Source organism: Perca flavescens, chromosome 14 (assembly GCF_004354835.1).
Source record: "Perca flavescens isolate YP-PL-M2 chromosome 14, PFLA_1.0, whole genome shotgun sequence".
Lineage (NCBI taxonomy): Eukaryota > Metazoa > Chordata > Actinopteri > Perciformes > Percidae > Perca > Perca flavescens.
Window position 1 is genome coordinate 7,014,554 of NC_041344.1, and position 16,178 is coordinate 7,030,731.

The 16,178-nt window shown below is 38.7% G+C and overlaps 3 protein-coding genes across 9 annotated transcripts in view; 1 reads left to right on the forward strand and 2 right to left on the reverse strand.

The window, feature by feature from the left end:
• LOC114568239 (CCR4-NOT transcription complex subunit 3) overlaps window positions 1–2,467 on the reverse strand; it is a 40,863-nt gene extending 38,396 nt beyond the window's left edge. For 3 of the 4 annotated variants that reach the window (XM_028597714.1, XM_028597713.1, XM_028597711.1), the window contains exon 1: window positions 2,305–2,467. The gene's annotated coding sequence lies outside the window, so the exon portion shown is untranslated. Of the gene's footprint in view, window positions 1–2,097; window positions 2,257–2,304 lie in introns of those variants that run through there. The other variant, XM_028597712.1, reaches the window with a different exon arrangement.
• A 1,663-nt stretch (window positions 2,468–4,130) lies between these two features.
• LOC114568082 (coiled-coil domain-containing protein 106) lies at window positions 4,131–13,163 on the reverse strand. Of its 2 annotated transcripts, none has more exons than XM_028597457.1 (7): window positions 12,953–13,163; window positions 11,326–11,448; window positions 10,174–10,365; window positions 8,295–8,447; window positions 7,293–7,493; window positions 6,795–6,955; window positions 4,131–5,086 (listed from the first exon to the last, which is right to left on the reverse strand). In XM_028597457.1, exons 2-7 carry the CDS (start codon window positions 11,438–11,440, stop codon window positions 4,931–4,933), a joined length of 978 nt encoding a protein of 325 aa, XP_028453258.1. In that variant the 5' UTR covers window positions 11,441–11,448; window positions 12,953–13,163; the 3' UTR covers window positions 4,131–4,930. The 2 variants fall into 2 exon arrangements, with proteins under 2 accessions (XP_028453258.1, XP_028453257.1); XM_028597456.1 differs by having other exon boundaries at window positions 12,746–13,163.
• Window positions 12,733–15,821, forward strand: tmem238a (transmembrane protein 238a). 3 transcript variants are annotated; one of them, XM_028597460.1, is made up of 4 exons: window positions 12,733–12,803; window positions 13,082–13,187; window positions 14,287–14,444; window positions 15,358–15,821. In XM_028597460.1, the coding sequence occupies exons 3-4, from the start codon at window positions 14,291–14,293 to the stop codon at window positions 15,525–15,527; spliced, it is 324 nt and encodes a 107-aa protein (XP_028453261.1). In that variant the 5' UTR covers window positions 12,733–12,803; window positions 13,082–13,187; window positions 14,287–14,290; the 3' UTR covers window positions 15,528–15,821. The 3 variants fall into 3 exon arrangements, with proteins under 3 accessions (XP_028453261.1, XP_028453260.1, XP_028453259.1); XM_028597459.1 differs by having other exon boundaries at window positions 13,082–13,215; window positions 15,358–15,820; XM_028597458.1 differs by lacking the exons at window positions 12,733–12,803; window positions 13,082–13,187 and adding an exon at window positions 13,194–13,315 and having other exon boundaries at window positions 15,358–15,815.
• The last annotated feature ends 357 nt before the right edge of the window (window positions 15,822–16,178 follow it).

The following is a 16,178-nucleotide window of genomic DNA, read 5'->3' on the forward strand; positions in this document are numbered from 1 at the left end:
CGACACGGACACGTCGGACCTTGAAGCAGCAGAGGGCCGCACCGGGTGCCACTCCTGTCAGCTGAGAACAGGAAACTGAGGCAAGAATTGGCACGGGCTCTCCAGAAGTGGACAACAGAAGAATTGGAAAACGGTGACCGGTCTGAGGAGCGAGGGTGTCGGACTGGGGGATGGAAAGGGGACTGAGTACCCAGGGCCCTCATGTGAGGAGGGCCCAGATAGATGCTAGAATGGATAGCTGCGGATGTGGGGAGGGGCCCATAGAGAACGCCTTGCTACAGGGACCAGAACTATGTGCTACACCACTGCTGAGTAGTCTCGATTAACTGCTGCGACATTCAGGTGGCAGGGTCAGAATTTGGTTTAGCAACGCGAAAGCATGGACACTTCCTGTCTGGTATCAACGGTTCAGGCTGGTGGTGGTGGAGTGGCACCTTAGTACTAATTGCTACATTGCTTGAACGCGGCCTGCCAGAGGATTGTTGCTGACCATGTCCATCCCTTTATGACCACAGCGTACCCAACTTCTAATGGCTACTTCCTGCCGTGTCTCACTCAAATCATCTGAAACTGGTTTTCTTGAACATGACAATAACTTTACTGTTCTCAAATGAACGGGAGATTTGCATCATGGACGCACAGCCGACTAATCGGCAGCAGCTGCGTGTTAAGGTTCTGACACACCAACTGTCAGCAGAAAAGCCTGTCGGACTGACTGCCTCCCCGAGTTGGTCAAAAAAGTGCCTCAGAACACACCGAAGCAACGCCGACTTGAGCGTACGTTTTGCACGTGCGCGAGACGTAATAACGTCTCCATAACAGCAGGCGGCGCTAATCTGTATTGTCGCCCAAAAAAAATTTTAACTGGCAGCTGATTGGACTAACGCCTGGGTCTGGCTGCTCCCGGATTTTACAACCGGATATAATGGCGGCTTCGTTCATAATACGATCTCATATTTTACGAAGCCAGTTCACCGAAACGTGTTTCTGAAAACATTTTAAGCGAGAAACGGGCTGTGCAGTTGCCAAATCTGTCTTCATTTCAGATCGACAAAGGTCAGTTTAAAAGATTTTCGTCAGATTTTGAGAGGCGTTCATTAGGCTCATCCCGCTTGTCATTTCCGGATTAGCACTCCACCAATCAGATCGGTCATCGAGTCCGACTGCCCGCCTTCCGACCCAGCAAGTCAGGTCGGCCGAAATGAAGGCCGACGGCTCCTCCGGCTGACGACGGCACGGAACACAACCAACCGACTCGAGTCACTGACCTCGCCAGACTTGTCTGACGGAAAATCGGGTTGGTGTGTCAGTGCCATTACTGTCATGTCAATATGGACCAAAAGCAGAATTAAAGCTGTATTAAAAAGGAAAAGGGGGGTCTAACCAGGTACTAGAAAGGTGTACCTAATAAAGTGAATTGAAAAAAATGTATGCGACATATAACATTGTGATCTATAAAATCGATAACATTGCAATATACGATAAAAAAATGTATCCCACTATCAAGAACCTACTTTAAATATTTGACCTAGATAAAACCTGGGCCTAAACTATAGTGACCTTTTCATGGCACCCATGCACTTATGTTTCTGTCTTGATTATTTATGGTTTAACTGATGTTTAATTGACTAAATGCACATTATTTCCGCGTGACAATATTTTCGAGAAATAAACTTAAAATTGAAACTAAAGACACAATTTTGTAATTGAAGTCTAACACGACTTAAATACAGAAAGAAAAGAAAAAGTTAGCTTTAGCATTACTTTTCCAAACAGGTGCAGTGCACACAACTGCACACAGGCCCTTGTGTGCTGCTAACACACGTTCACGCTGGCCAGTTGAGTTAGGACATGCTGAAGACACTTTACCCTTGGAGCATTTTATAGTCAAATCTTTAAAAAAAAAAAAAAAACTAAACCGTTGTCGGGGCTAACGTTAACTAACACGAAGGTCCATGCCATGTTCTCGGACCGAGGGACAAACATTTGTTAGCCCGGGATGTTTATAAACAATGCGGGCATCATTTGTGCCAACAGCAAGCCTGTGGGCACCAACATCCGAGCACATAGCTACACTTTAAAACTAAGTTTACACACCGCGACTCAGTGGAGGAAGTTGTGCGTTTTCGTTTGAGCAGCAAAAACACAAGTTGATGTCTTGTCAGTGTGGAGAGCTGCAGCTTCCCACCGGCTACGCTGTTTGATGTGGGAGACACAATTTGGAAAGGGGAGAGAGGCAGAGAGAGAGAAACGGGGGTGAGAAGGCACATAAATGCATCACCTTTGAGTCTGCGACCAATTTACCTGGATCTTTCCGAGTTACGATTCCTTGCCTCAGTCGATCCACTCCCGTAAATCTTCAACGCTTCTGTATAAAGGCTATTTTTCTAAAATAAAAAATGTCAATTCTTCTCGCTAAACAATCACTCCGCACATCCAAGATGGCCACCAGGAACACCTCCTCCTCCGATGCCCTGTTGGACAGGAGTCCCGCCTATCTCTTCTGTGATTGGTTCGCCGCGGCCGCTCCTGTACTACTATTCGCCGAGTCACGCTGTCGGTCACGAGAGGCTGGTTTTACTACTTCCGGAATAAATCCCGCTCTGATTGGACTATTTGGAAAGGTCAAAGTGTACGTTTGGTTTCACGCACGCCCTCCCCTCCACTACTTCACCCCCACTACCTCTGTCAGACGCAGGGTGTTCTGGGAAAATGAGTTCACCTAAGCCTTTTCTTAGCCGCTAAATAACACCAAGGATTTGCTTGTTAAGTAGTAGCTTATAAAAGGAAGTTATCGTTGCTTTGTATTTTATTTTTTTCAAAACTTTAGTTCACATATGCTGAAAATCAACATTGTAACAATAAAAAAAATTAGGAAACAAGAAAGGCTGCGACGACAACAAAGTGGATGATTACAATAACATTACACAGATATAACAGAAATAAACTTACATTCAGAGTGTTTATAAACACATTTATATTAAAAATGTGAAACTAATCCTAAATCATTTAATCATTATATCAAAATGATATAAAAAAATGATGCACAAAAAAAATAGCTATATGGATAAAAGAAAGATGTGCCCCTATGGAATTAAACAATACATATGTGTTAAAAGTCTACTTTAAAACATGTAGCCATAAAAGGTTGTTCTGGCTCATGTCTCTTGCAGGGATATATGAACATGTTATGACCACTTGTATTGAACTTGTTGTTTCTGAAGCCAAATCAGTTTTTGGTCCCAAATCATAATTCCAGAAACCACCCACTGGCTTAATTGATCCAGTAAGCTATGACTTTATGAATCACAGTTTATCATAACCATAGGCTATATAAAACATAACATCATAACCTGTGGACCTTTGCATTACTCCTTTGCTCCACCGGTGGGCCCTACAGTCTGCAAGCTGCTGTAAAAGTACACGCTACAAACCCATAGTACACACCAGTTATTATAAATAAGATATTTTCAGCAAAATCTGTAAGTCTCATTTATTTCTTCTATTTTGATGATAAATAATTAATATGTATTGTCTGTGGTCAGGATGAATCATTAACACATATCTTGGTCTATTATATTGCACATACTGTATGTTCTATACTGTGTACTTTTGCACATTCTGCACTGAACTGGACAACTTACTCATTCTAAAACAGTTGTATTGCACATATTTCTTATAGTAGTTTATATATATTATATATATGTAAAAAAAAGAAAGAAAAAAAAAGTACCGCAACAGGCATATAATACCGCACACACAGGCAAGAACTCATGTCAAATAGAAAATTACAAAATTCTATTTTACATACGTTCTTGCCTGTTGCGGTACTTATTTTTTCTTTTTTACCATCTCAATGTGTTGCAATGGGCAAATTCCTTGTGAGTAGAAGAACCTACTTTTTTTTTTAAAAATTGAATCATATTGTTGCAGTCAGCAAATACATGTGAAAAATGTGAAATAGAGTTTAGTGTATTGCAAAGTGTGTAACTGTGTTTTGAAAGATGCTATGAAAATAAGTTATTTCTTTTACGGTCCTGTGAATGCTGGACTCAAAATTCATACTTTCATTTACACTCTTTATGAATTGTATCCTGACTACAAAAAAAAAAAACAATCAAACATTTAAAGTCTTTTACTTTCTTGCATGATGGGACATTTAAACCTTCTAATCTCACACAATTTACAAAACATCAGCACGCCCATCTGGCCAACCCAAATACAATATATAACTTTGGTACGAGATATATGAACAAACTAATGTTTTTATTTTTCAATAATACAGATTAAATGTACATATTTTAGAAAAAAATAATTGTTTATACACTACAAAATGCTGTGTCAAAAATGAATAAAGCAAATAAATATTTCTCTATTTTTTTATACAAAACAAATAGTGAAGGCCAGTCATTTTAGTAAACAATCATCTGGGGTCCTTAAATAAAGCAAACTTACAATATTTGACACATTCACATTGATACTTGCTCTATGAAATCTTTGCAGTCATTCAAAAATCAGTCAGTACACTTTGAAATGTTTTCAAGGCCTATAATTCACAATAGACTGTCTTCTAACTAATGTATAACTTCAGTTAATTTCTGAGGTAAAGCAAAAAGTAACTTCATGTAACTTCAACCTCCAATGACAATCACAATCTTCAGTACAACTGAAATACAGGAAAAAGAAATCCTGCCCACCATAACAGCTGCACAACAAATACAAATCACTGATATAAATGAATCGGCATTTTGGTAGAAACTGTTGTTAAACTAAACGGATCCTGTAATGTGGCGTCTAATCTTCACATCCCCAGATTTCCTCTTCTTACTGTAAGGCAATAAAAAAATAAATAAAAGTGCAAAACAAAAATAAATATAAACCTGCTGTCTCTTCCGGCCTTTACTCTTCCTCGTCCTTCCTGTTGTTCCTGTCAGTTTCTGAACCTGTAGGAGATTGGCAGCAGCTTGTGAGTCTTCTTCATGCTCTGGACCTTGGCGTGCGTCGACTCGTCCATGGTCTTGTAGCACCGTCGGGCGTAATCCAGAAGCTTCTCCTTCGACGCCTCGAACTCCCCGACCTCCGCCATCTGCAGGAACATCACAAGTCTTCATTTGGTTATTGGGCCCGTCCAGCTTAACTCCACATACTGTTGTGTTGATGTAGTTTATCGTCAAAACGTTCGCTTTCTTCCGAATCGACTATTAAAGAACAGCTCCACCAAAAACGTCATTTTGTAGACCTGTTGTAGATGTTAAGTGCCCTATATAGTACCTCAAAAAATACAGTTCAACCACAACTGAAAATAAGCCTCATTGTGTGTGAATAGAGGTGAATAAATATATTGGTTTGTGTTGCAGCGAAGTGTCAGTTCTGTTTCATTCGTAAAACATTTGGCGGAAAATCACTTTTCAGTGTGTACCCTTAAATTAAACAAACATTGAAATATAAAGCAGATTTTTTTTAACTAAAGCAGGTTGTTGGCATTATACTGTATATACTTCTCTACACATTACATACTTATCATTCCAATATGCATCTTGCACGCTACTTTGCACTATAACTTTTAGCTCTCTACTGTACATCCCACTCCATGTGTACCTGTCTTGATATTATGTCTTTGTATTTTTGAATATTATGTTGATATGTGCCTATATGTATATTGATGTCTCTATTGTACAGTATGTGTCTAGATTACTATTTGTCTATGTATAGAGAGTTAACACCTACCAAAGTCAAATTTGTGTGTATGGAAGTATACTTGGCCAATAAAACTGATTCTGATAAAAGATGAATGACTGACTTTGTTTTCAGTGCATCGCTGATTCCAGATACATGCCAACTAGGGCTGGACCCGAATATTCGAATATTTGTTCGGTGGGTTGGTATTCGATTTTAAAATTTGACATTAGAATATCCGTTTTTTTTATTTTGGTTTATTTATTTTCTGCATTTATCTCTCGTTCACACTCCAGTCCAGTTGGTGGTGGTGGTAATGCACATTTAAGTTGGTTTGCCAACCGCCAATAAACTAGAAAGAAGAAGAAGATACTGTCGGTACACGATGACGCCCACTTCGAGCATTTAGCAAGGTGGGCAGAGAAGCTAGCGGCGATAACAAGTGCGGAAATGGAAAACTGTTTCGCGTTTTTCCGTTGTGATTCGGCCAGAAACTTCAACATTGTGAGGCGAAAAGATCGTTTTGGAATATAAAAGTTGGATATTACATTTCCTCGGACTCTTGGGGATTCATGAAAATCAAGTTTTGGTCCACTTTGTACCACTTTGTTGCTGAAAGGACAACGACAACAGGTATGCATGCACTCTCGGCTGCGCAGATTACGGCTAAATTGTTTTATTTTCTTTTACTTTGTAACAGTTGTGTACATGGCTTTATATTTTAAAGATTTAATGCTTTAAAGTTATAAAAACGCTCATGAGTGGAAGTTTTATCGAGGTTACAGCGACGCCCCCAGTCACAAAGTGTCCCGTTGACGAGACGGTGATCCTTGAGAGGTTAAAAGTTTATTAATTCTGAATGCGTCTGGCCTGTCTATTTATATTGCACCAAATAAGACACTGCTGCACTCCCTTGTGAAGTCGTTTGGATGAAAGGTTCTCAAAATAATCAAAATGCAAACAAACAGACAGACACATAGAGATTCCTGCCTTTGTTAGAGATAATAATATTTTTCGAAGCTTCGAATATTCGATGCTCATTACTACCGAAGCTTTGAAGCTCAAAAAATGGTATTCGGACCAGCCCTAATGCCAACTATTAATATTCTAAACCAGACCTTCTCTTCAGCCACCAGCAGCAGCTCTGCGATGGGGGAGGTGGAGGCCATGGTGTTTCTGTCCACTCCGTGGATCTGGAAGGCTCGGGACATGCTCCTCACCCGCTGGTAGGTCGCCAGGATCTTCTTATAACGAATCAAAACCCCCTCTGGGTCTTTAACTGGGGAGGGGAAACGAGAGAGAGAGAGAGAGAGGAGAGAAAATGGAGACTGAGGAACACAGGATGTTTGTGGTATATACAGGATGTTTCTGCTGACTGGCTTTTGCTTCATGTTCCACGAGCTCTGTCTGAACTTGGAAAAACGGCTTTAAACTTTAGTGGCCCTGAGTCCTGGAACAAATTACTGCACTTCCTTAAAATCCAGTTGTTTTGTAGTTGTCTTTGTAATTACCAAATGATCTTTCGAGGATAAATAAAGGTTGAATGAATGAATGAAAAATACATTTGTGAATCAAACAATATAGTACACAGTATAGTAGTCTGGTAGCCTACGTACCTCTCTGTCTCTCCCTCCCGTGGGTGATCCTGAAGATCCTCCTCATCTTCATTCTCGGCTCTCCGCTGTCTCGCCCTCGGCCCTTCTTCTTTGAGTCCTGCTCCACAGACGAATCGTCCTCTTCCTCCTCCTCCTCCTCTTCCTCAACGTACTCATCCTCGGTGTAGTACTTATCCTCCTCCAAGTGAAACTCCTGCTTCACTGGAGCCGTGAAAAGAAGAGCGGAAATGGACTTAACAACTTTATCATGCATCAAGAAAGTCTCCATTTGATTTATTTATTTATTTAATTGGTCCAGTATTAAGCCAAGACATGCTGCAATGTAACGTTTAATGGGGACTTGTGTACCTTCAATTTACGTCCACTAAAAGTGCTCGTTTTGCCACTGACATGCTCTGATTATTATTCTAAGTGTCTGACAACATTATGGAAAGGATCCTTACAGAGGTCGACCCTTTTGTTAAAGAGTAAGACCTTTTTTGTTTAACATGAAACTGTGAAAAATCTATATCGCCAAACCCACCAGACATTCAAATAAACAGTACTTTTGTCATCGTAAAACACACTTCAAAAGCCGTCTTGGTTCATCTTTCCACCGTTCCAACAATCACCACTCTGGTTTGTTTGAAATAAACCCTTAATTCATCCATTTACAGGTGAAAATATGCTGCCTCTATACATGCTTAAAGTATTGTTTATTGACATTGAGTCTGGTGATTTGAAAAAAAGTATCTTACTCTTTAACAAAAAGGTCTATCTCGCTAGGGATCCATTTCCAAAATGTTGTCAGACACTTAGAATAAAAATCTGAGCAGCAGCGGTCTGCTCAATACTGGACTACTTTCAAAAATGTTGTTCCCATTAGTCACTAAGACACAAAAACATGGAGAAATAAGGTAAGGGTCTAGTTTAAGTCCAGTTAAGTTATCCTTACCTTAATATGCATGTTCCAATGTCAAAGTTTAACATTTCAAACACATTAAAGTGCAGCAATTTGCTCACCAGGGATGGCAGTGCTGCGACGGGTCCGAGGTCCTGGTCCCTGCAGGCGTTTGAGGGTCATCCCAGACCTGGTCGTCATGGGGGAGGGAGGAGAGGGAGAGCTGGCAGGCTGGATCTTCACAGCACGCTGGGAGTCTCCACACCACTCTGTCACTGCAAAGGATTAGAATAACACTGTCCAGGTCCAGGAAAACAAGCAGAGACCCAAAAATAGGATAACAAACTAAATACACATTTGATTTTTGGGGATTAAGGAAAACGGATGGGCAAATGTTTGGCAGCCTTAAAGGGACAGTTCACCCCAAATCAAAAATACATATTTCCCCTCTTACCTGTAGCACTATTTATCAATGTAGATTGTTTTGATGTGAGTTGCCCAGTGCTGGAGATATTGGCCTTCTCTCTGATAGAATGAAACTAGAGGACACTAGATGGCTCGTGGTGCTTAAAGCGCCAAAAGCTACATTTGAAAAACTCAACAGCATAGTCTCTTTTCAGAAATCATGACCCTGTTACTCAAGATAATCCATGAGCAGTTTCATGGAACTATTTTCTTTCTACCAAACTACACGCGCCAACAGTATCACCATCTGCAGGAACATCACAAGTCTTTATACATTCAGTGAACGTTTACATCAATGTGATCACAATATTCTGTAAAAAAAAAAAAAAAAAAAGTATTGTATTGCAATAATTTTACCATTGCTCTATTTATACCAATACAGTTTACAGAAAGTCGTATATTTCAGAAACCGTGCAGGAACACAAACAACCTCTGACCTCAATCCTTTTTTTAAGCATCCGCCTGTGATAGAATAACTGATAAGAAAACTGATTACGACGAGATTGGATGAGATTTTGGGGTAAACTTTCCCTTTAACAGGAAACATAATCCACATACTTTCCTCGTTTCCTTAACCCCAGAAAAACGTTTTGAATTTCTACTTTTTAAATGTCCCCTTAGTCTTTCTTAGAGTAAGTTCAGTTTTATTGTGTGTCTTTTGAGTGGGACATTGGTACACAAATCTGAAGACATTCACATCATATCTCAAGTCCAGACACAAGTGTATGTTGTAAATTCTTATTTAAAGCAATAGTGGGTAGTTTTTACAGAGAGAGTTGTGTGGAGCTGATAGTCTTAATTAGCTTTGTAGCAACTCATTTGGCAATGGCTGGAATGTAACGGACGTTACGCACTAAAGTTATAACTCTACTGAACTCTGACATTTCTAGTGCACTAAAGGCTGATTCTGGATCTCTACTTGAGTATTTTAAGCTCCTTAATGTCACTTCATGTTGTTTGACGGCTGTAGTTATTAATGACTTAGCAGATAAATATTTTACATTATTATTTAACACCTGCGTTCATACAATATGAAGCATTCTTATAATTCAAATTACCGAATAGTGTAATTCATAACAAGGTTAGACCATTAACATACTGATTACATTTTAGTGCATTAATAATAGAACACTTTAAAAAGAGACTATTGATTACTTTCAAAGCTTTACTGAAATATACATTCTGAATGCATTTTAAGTTTAAATATAGAACTAGTTTAACACAGTTATAATCTTTTGTTGATTTTAATAAAGGATGTGAATAATTATTCTAAATTGAGTTTTTGCATATTGTAGCTATGTTTAATGTACAGATAATTCAATTTCATCCTCATTCATCTATTATTGCGCTGTGGCAGATATTAATCCAGTACATTAAACACATATACTTCATGTAAATCTTTTTAAGCATGCATTATGTTGCTTTAGAGAAATCCATAATCATAGAAAGTTTTAGGCCTTTTTCCCTTCACTTGTTGATTTTTTTATTTCCTCGTTAACAAACTAAATACGACAGACGTGTTTCCCGGCTGCTCACCCTCCGGGCCCCTCATGCTCACGATGAAGCGGTCCAGCTGACAGCGCAGGAAGTTGCGTTCCTCCTCCAGCTCCTCGATGCGCTTCTGCAGCCAGGCGTTCTTCTCCAGAGTGACGTACAGGTGCGCTCGCAGGTTCGATACCAGGATGAAAGGGCTGTACTGGGAGTGAGGAGGCTCCTGCACCACGGGCTCTGCAGCAGGAGGACATCAGAGATGTTGGAGACAAGTGCTTCCTTCCAAACCTCAGGGACGGCTTCAACAGAGTACCACAATGTCACATCATCGTTGTGTTGTTTTTCTATGATTCAACCAAGGGTGTAACTTTAGGTTTGACATGGGGGGGGTTCGAGATCTCCACTTTTGAGCAAAATTTTAATTTTGAACGTCAATCACTTTATTTTTTGCATTCTGGTGACATTTTCTGCAAAATGTTGTGCCTTTTCTGAATCAATCTATGGTGCAAATGTCTTTATTTCTGTAAAGGGAATTATAATAGGTTTTTGGAGTGGGTTGCATTGGGCAGTGTTGATTATTTGTCTCAATGCACAATGTACATCTAGCAGAAAAACCAGCAGATAAAAGTAACATTTGGAGGTTGTTTTTCTACAGAATCTATCTGGTTCGACTCTCTTGTGTTGGATAGCAGTGAACGTGTTATGCTAAGCTGCATGCTCAAATGGGGTGGGGGGGCTAAACGAGGAAGAAACAAATGAATAAAGGTGGAGGAGAGAATGAAAACCAGGGGGAAAAAATGAAAAGAAGAGAAAAAACAGATGCAGCAATGTTTTTGATTTTGAAAACTGTGCTATCAGAGTACTTTAACGTTCCCAATATCCCTAATAACACTCGTCAAAGTTAGATAAAATACATTTACGTTATGTAAAGGAAGAAGGTTTGTGAACCTTTATATTTCGACTTCAATGGATTCCTGTGGGTTTTAGCATGCGTATGAAAGCAGGTTAACTATCTCAAATACTATGTCCACTTGGAATTTCCAACTAAAGACACAACCCATTTAATCACATACATCTTTCGCACACAGCGTGAACACCGTGACCTGCAGAAAGCTAACTATCTCAGTACGTTACTGCTACATTATAAAACTGATCAAAACTAGTAAGCAGTGGTCATGTGTAGTAGACGTGGCGTACCGTCAATATGCTGATATACAGGCGGCCTCTCGTTACTTTCATCCAGAGGGAAAGAGACTTCATAGGCATCCAGGTACAAACCTCCTCCTCCTCCTCCTGGTGTGGATTGGGGCATGTAGTGCCCTGACAATCACACACACACACACACACACACACACACACACACACACACACACACATTAGCAAGTTAAGTCTACCACAACTAATATATCTGTATCAGTGTCTCTGTGTCCCAACCGGCAGCGCAAGTTTTTCCTCGCCACTGTCGCACCAAATGTTTGCTCTTTGGAGGGAATTGTTGGGTCTCTGTAAATTATAGTGTGGTCTAGACCTACTCTATCTGTAAAGTGTCCTGTTAATAACTCCTTTTATTAATTGATTTAACCCTTTAAAACATTTCCCACAGTGTTTTAGAGCATTAAACAAATTCCACATGCTCTATACTATCTCCACACAGCATGTATTTCATGAGTCTGTCTATTGTTTAGGCTAAAATTAAATTAGTCATAAGACAAGATGTGTCAGGATCTACACAACCTTTAAAATGCCTAAATATGAGCAGAAAAGAAGGTCATCACAATTCCCCAGAACCCAAGGTGACGTCTTCAAATGTCTTGTTTTGTTCTTCCAGCAGTCTGAAACCTAAAGATTGTCAGTTTGCAATAATGTAAAAGAGAATAAAAAGAAGAAAATCCTCACATTTAAGACACTGGGAACAGAGAATGTTTAGCATTTCACCTTTATAAAATCAATGATTTGAACAATAAATCAATATCTAGAGCGTTGTAGATGAATTACTGTTGACTGACTGATTGTTTCAGCTCTTATAAAGTTCAAATGTATTCGGGTTATTCATATAGTGCTTGTGCTTCAAATAAAATACACAATAAAAGATAGATAACAGAATATATGATATATAGAAAATATAGGCTAAAATATAAAAAGTGTAAGTATAAAAATATTAATAAAAAGATACATAGGTTACACAATGGCAAAAATACAAAAGTTTTATTTTGTTTTTTAAAAACAAAATGCGTGGAAATAAACCAATAAAAAAAAAACATCAGTAAAATAGTCATAACAGAAAAAAAGACGTTCAGCATATACAACTAAATGAGATATTAGGGCATGAAAACGTGGCCTAAAAAGGATCAGCTTATCAATAATAATGACTTTTAAAAGGCAGTTTAGAGCCAGAAAGTGATTTGTTGAGGGTGAACTGCAGAAAACACACAATTTAAAAAATATATATATATATTATTGTTACAGGAAAGAGTCAAATCCATGAACTAGACCGTTGCATTAAGCTAATTATTAGGCCTACATGTATAAGTCATTTAAACGCAAACGTGAATGTGAATGATTCGGTAAGTTTGTAGCACAAGGTGGATACGCCATTTAGCCTAAATGTTGCGGTTACCTGGCGGGTGTGTATCGTCTCTGTTGGTTTGAGGATTCATGACTGAAAGCTCCGTCAGGTGAGCGCTACTGACGAGTAATAAACTCAAATAATGTGATAAACTTGTTATTATTAGCCTTCAGCAGTTCGGTGTGCAGTTATACTTCTGTAATACAGCCTGAAAACGACCCGCAGCTGCTGCTCTACGGCTGCGCGAGCTGCAATTACCTGATTATAAGTGGCTTCAACAGGTGTTGTTGTACCGCGCTCTGGTATGCACATGCGCACAAAAAAAAACAACGTTTACGTTCGGCCCAAAACGACTTTAAAACTTGTTTTCTGACCCCCCCCCCTCAGACGGAAGTGTGTGTAGCCGTCGTTCGTGACAAGGTCGGAGGGATGAAAGGATTGGGACGGGTCCAAACTCAGACCGGAAACATGTCACCTTAGGGGCGGGGCGCAGGTAGGTGGAGAATCTTCTATCCGAGAAGGTAGGTCTAAACGCGGAAGCGAAAAAAACGGAACGAGAGAAACTTGAGAAACTAACCGATAGATAAGGACTTCATGCTGCTGGACGAACAATAAAAACAGGCGAGTTAAAGCAGAAGTAGGCCTAGACCCTGTTAACGGTGTGAAATTAAATGTTTAGTTTAATTTGATTGCAGAATGAAGTCAGTCTTTGTCAGAACTGAAAGGCTCTCCTGCTGTGATTGACTTGCAAAATGAGAAGAAAAAACGTGTTATTAATCATTTGTAGGCCTACATTAAAATCAAGATTGAATTTTGTTTTGTTGTTTAGAAAACTTACAGACACAATAACGTCCTGATTGAATCATATTATACCTAAAAAACATTTCAAATGGACAGAATCCCATCAGTGTTGATAGCTGGTAGGGATATTGACTAAATATTTATCTGACAATTAGTCAGACATCCTATGTTACTTACTGAAGTAAAAGTATGTAGGCCTAATCAGGAAAATGTACTAAAAGTAGACTAATGGCCCATGTGACTGTTATACTATTAAATATTATATATCATTATAACAAAGGCATTCATGTAAAAGCAAGGTTTTACTGTTGAAGCTGGTTGAGGTGAGCTAACGTTTAACCATTACGTAGCTAATGGATTATTATAAGATTATTTTCTGCTGATTTCTTTATCCAAAAATGTATTGATTGTTTGTAAAAGAAATACCAAAAAAAAGACACATTTAAGAAACTGCAACCATGACATGTTTTGCATTAAAAATGACTTAAAACATCAACATGGTTGCCACTCAATTTTATTGATCTAGTGTGTTCTGCTGAAATATGACATTGTCATGCACACTTTCACTTTTCTCTGATCAGGGTGGAGACACATACATATGATGGAAACTAAAAACAATTCTAAGCATCTATCGAAGTCAGGATGAGGCAGATTGAATATATATATATATATATATATATATATATATATATATATATATAATAATTTTCATGTTTTTTTGCTGATGTTGTTGTGTCTGCTGATGTTCAGGTAATAACAGTTTCTTACTTTTCTCCTTCCCTCTCCCACAGTTTGATGATGGGCCTGTGCGACGGCCTCTCCCACTGTAAACTGGCCTTGGCCTTCGCTGTGTTGATGGACTTACTGGGAGGAGCCGCTCTGCTGGTGGGGGTCTTTGCCCCCATGGAGATCAAAGGACAAGACTTTGGAGACTTACTGGTCTATACTGGTATGATATAACGGATCAACACTAGTGGCAGCATGATGTGAAACAGAAATGATGAGTTGCAAATGCGTAAATTAGAAAACAGAGATAAAAGTAAAAAAGAGGAAGCAGATAAAAGTAGAAAAAAGGAAGCAGATAAAAAGTAGAAAACCGAGATAAAAGTAGAAAAGATGACCATGTTCCATTGTCGGAGGATGAGTTGTGCTCTGTTATGTTGATCTGATTGACTCATGGTTACTTCAGTGTGATTGTTTATTCACAGACATTTTTGTGACTAGCTTTGTTTGTTCTAGTGTTTCAATTTAAAATGTTAAAAAGCTGAATCTAATATTTTTTTAAAGACCTAAAACAAACTGTATCAGTGCACTAAAAAAAGAATGAATATATACTGTATCTATACACATTTTGTTTCTGGGTTTCACTACTTAACAATAACATTGCAGAACTGCTTAATCAAGCGTCTGTGTTAAAACACATTCAATTCCCCAAACAAAAAAAGCTTAACTAGCTATATATTTTTTTGTTTACAGGATGTTATAAAATGTAAAACATAAATCAATACGGAGCTAAAATAAGGAGAAAAATACATAAAAAATAGGACAAACAAATCATAGACGAAAGACACTAATAACGAAGACAAGACAGAGAAAGAAATAATAAGAAAGATAAATACACAATGCCACTTCCATTTCTAGCAGGAAAATAGAATAAATAAAATAACACATTAAATACATCTTGGCAATAGTTAAGTCTTTTTTTGGATCATTAACTTTTCTGGTTTTAATTGGAACTGGAGGTGGATTTTCACTAATTGTACTCGTGCAGATGCAATATAGATGATAATATTTCTGTGTGACGTTCTCCACCAGTCTGTGTAGTGATAATGTATAAATCCTGACGAGTGCTCTGTGTGCAGGAGCTCTGTTGGTGCTGATGTCTCTGGCCGGATGGGTGCTGTGGTACAGCGGAAACATCGACGGTCTGACGTCCAAGAGTGAACTGGGACACATCGGCAGCGCCGTCGACCGGCTGGCTCGAAACCTGAGCCGCAAGATCCGCACGTACAGGGCCAACACTTATTCATGAAGTCTGAATCCATTTCATGTTTAAGAGTCTTCTGATGCCTGCGTTTGTCGGTATTCATACGAGATACCGACACTTGATCAAACTCTTCCTGTCTTAGTGTTTCAAGCATGTCGGAAACATTTTAATTCCAGATGTGCACCTGGTTCTGTTACATAGTTGTGCTATTGATGTTTTATTAGGATTGTCATTTTTTATAGTATATAGTGTTATAGATTCAGTATAGCAGTGGCAGCTTTCAATAAAAGCCATTTGTAAACATTATAAATGTCTGTTTTTATTATTTTTTTTCAACAACCAAGTGTAATGGAAATAGACTTTCAAAAACAGACAATGGGCCTCATTCACCAAACATTCTTCAGAACAAATCTGTTCTTAAACCCCACTTACGCAGTTTTCACGAAGATTCTGGCATTCACCGATGTTTTCTTATTTGGGATTTGTTCTTAGGGACGAACAGAATCTACGCACACTCAAGAGCACTCTTACGCACGAGAGCTGACATGTTTTCGCAAAACAAGTAGTTATACCGTTTTCGTCCATTCTAATTTAAAATGTAATGTCTCTCCTTTCTAATTTTGTAACTATTTTTTTTCCATTATTTTACACATAATTATGTTTCTTTGTTTTAATAAATACACACTACACTTACAC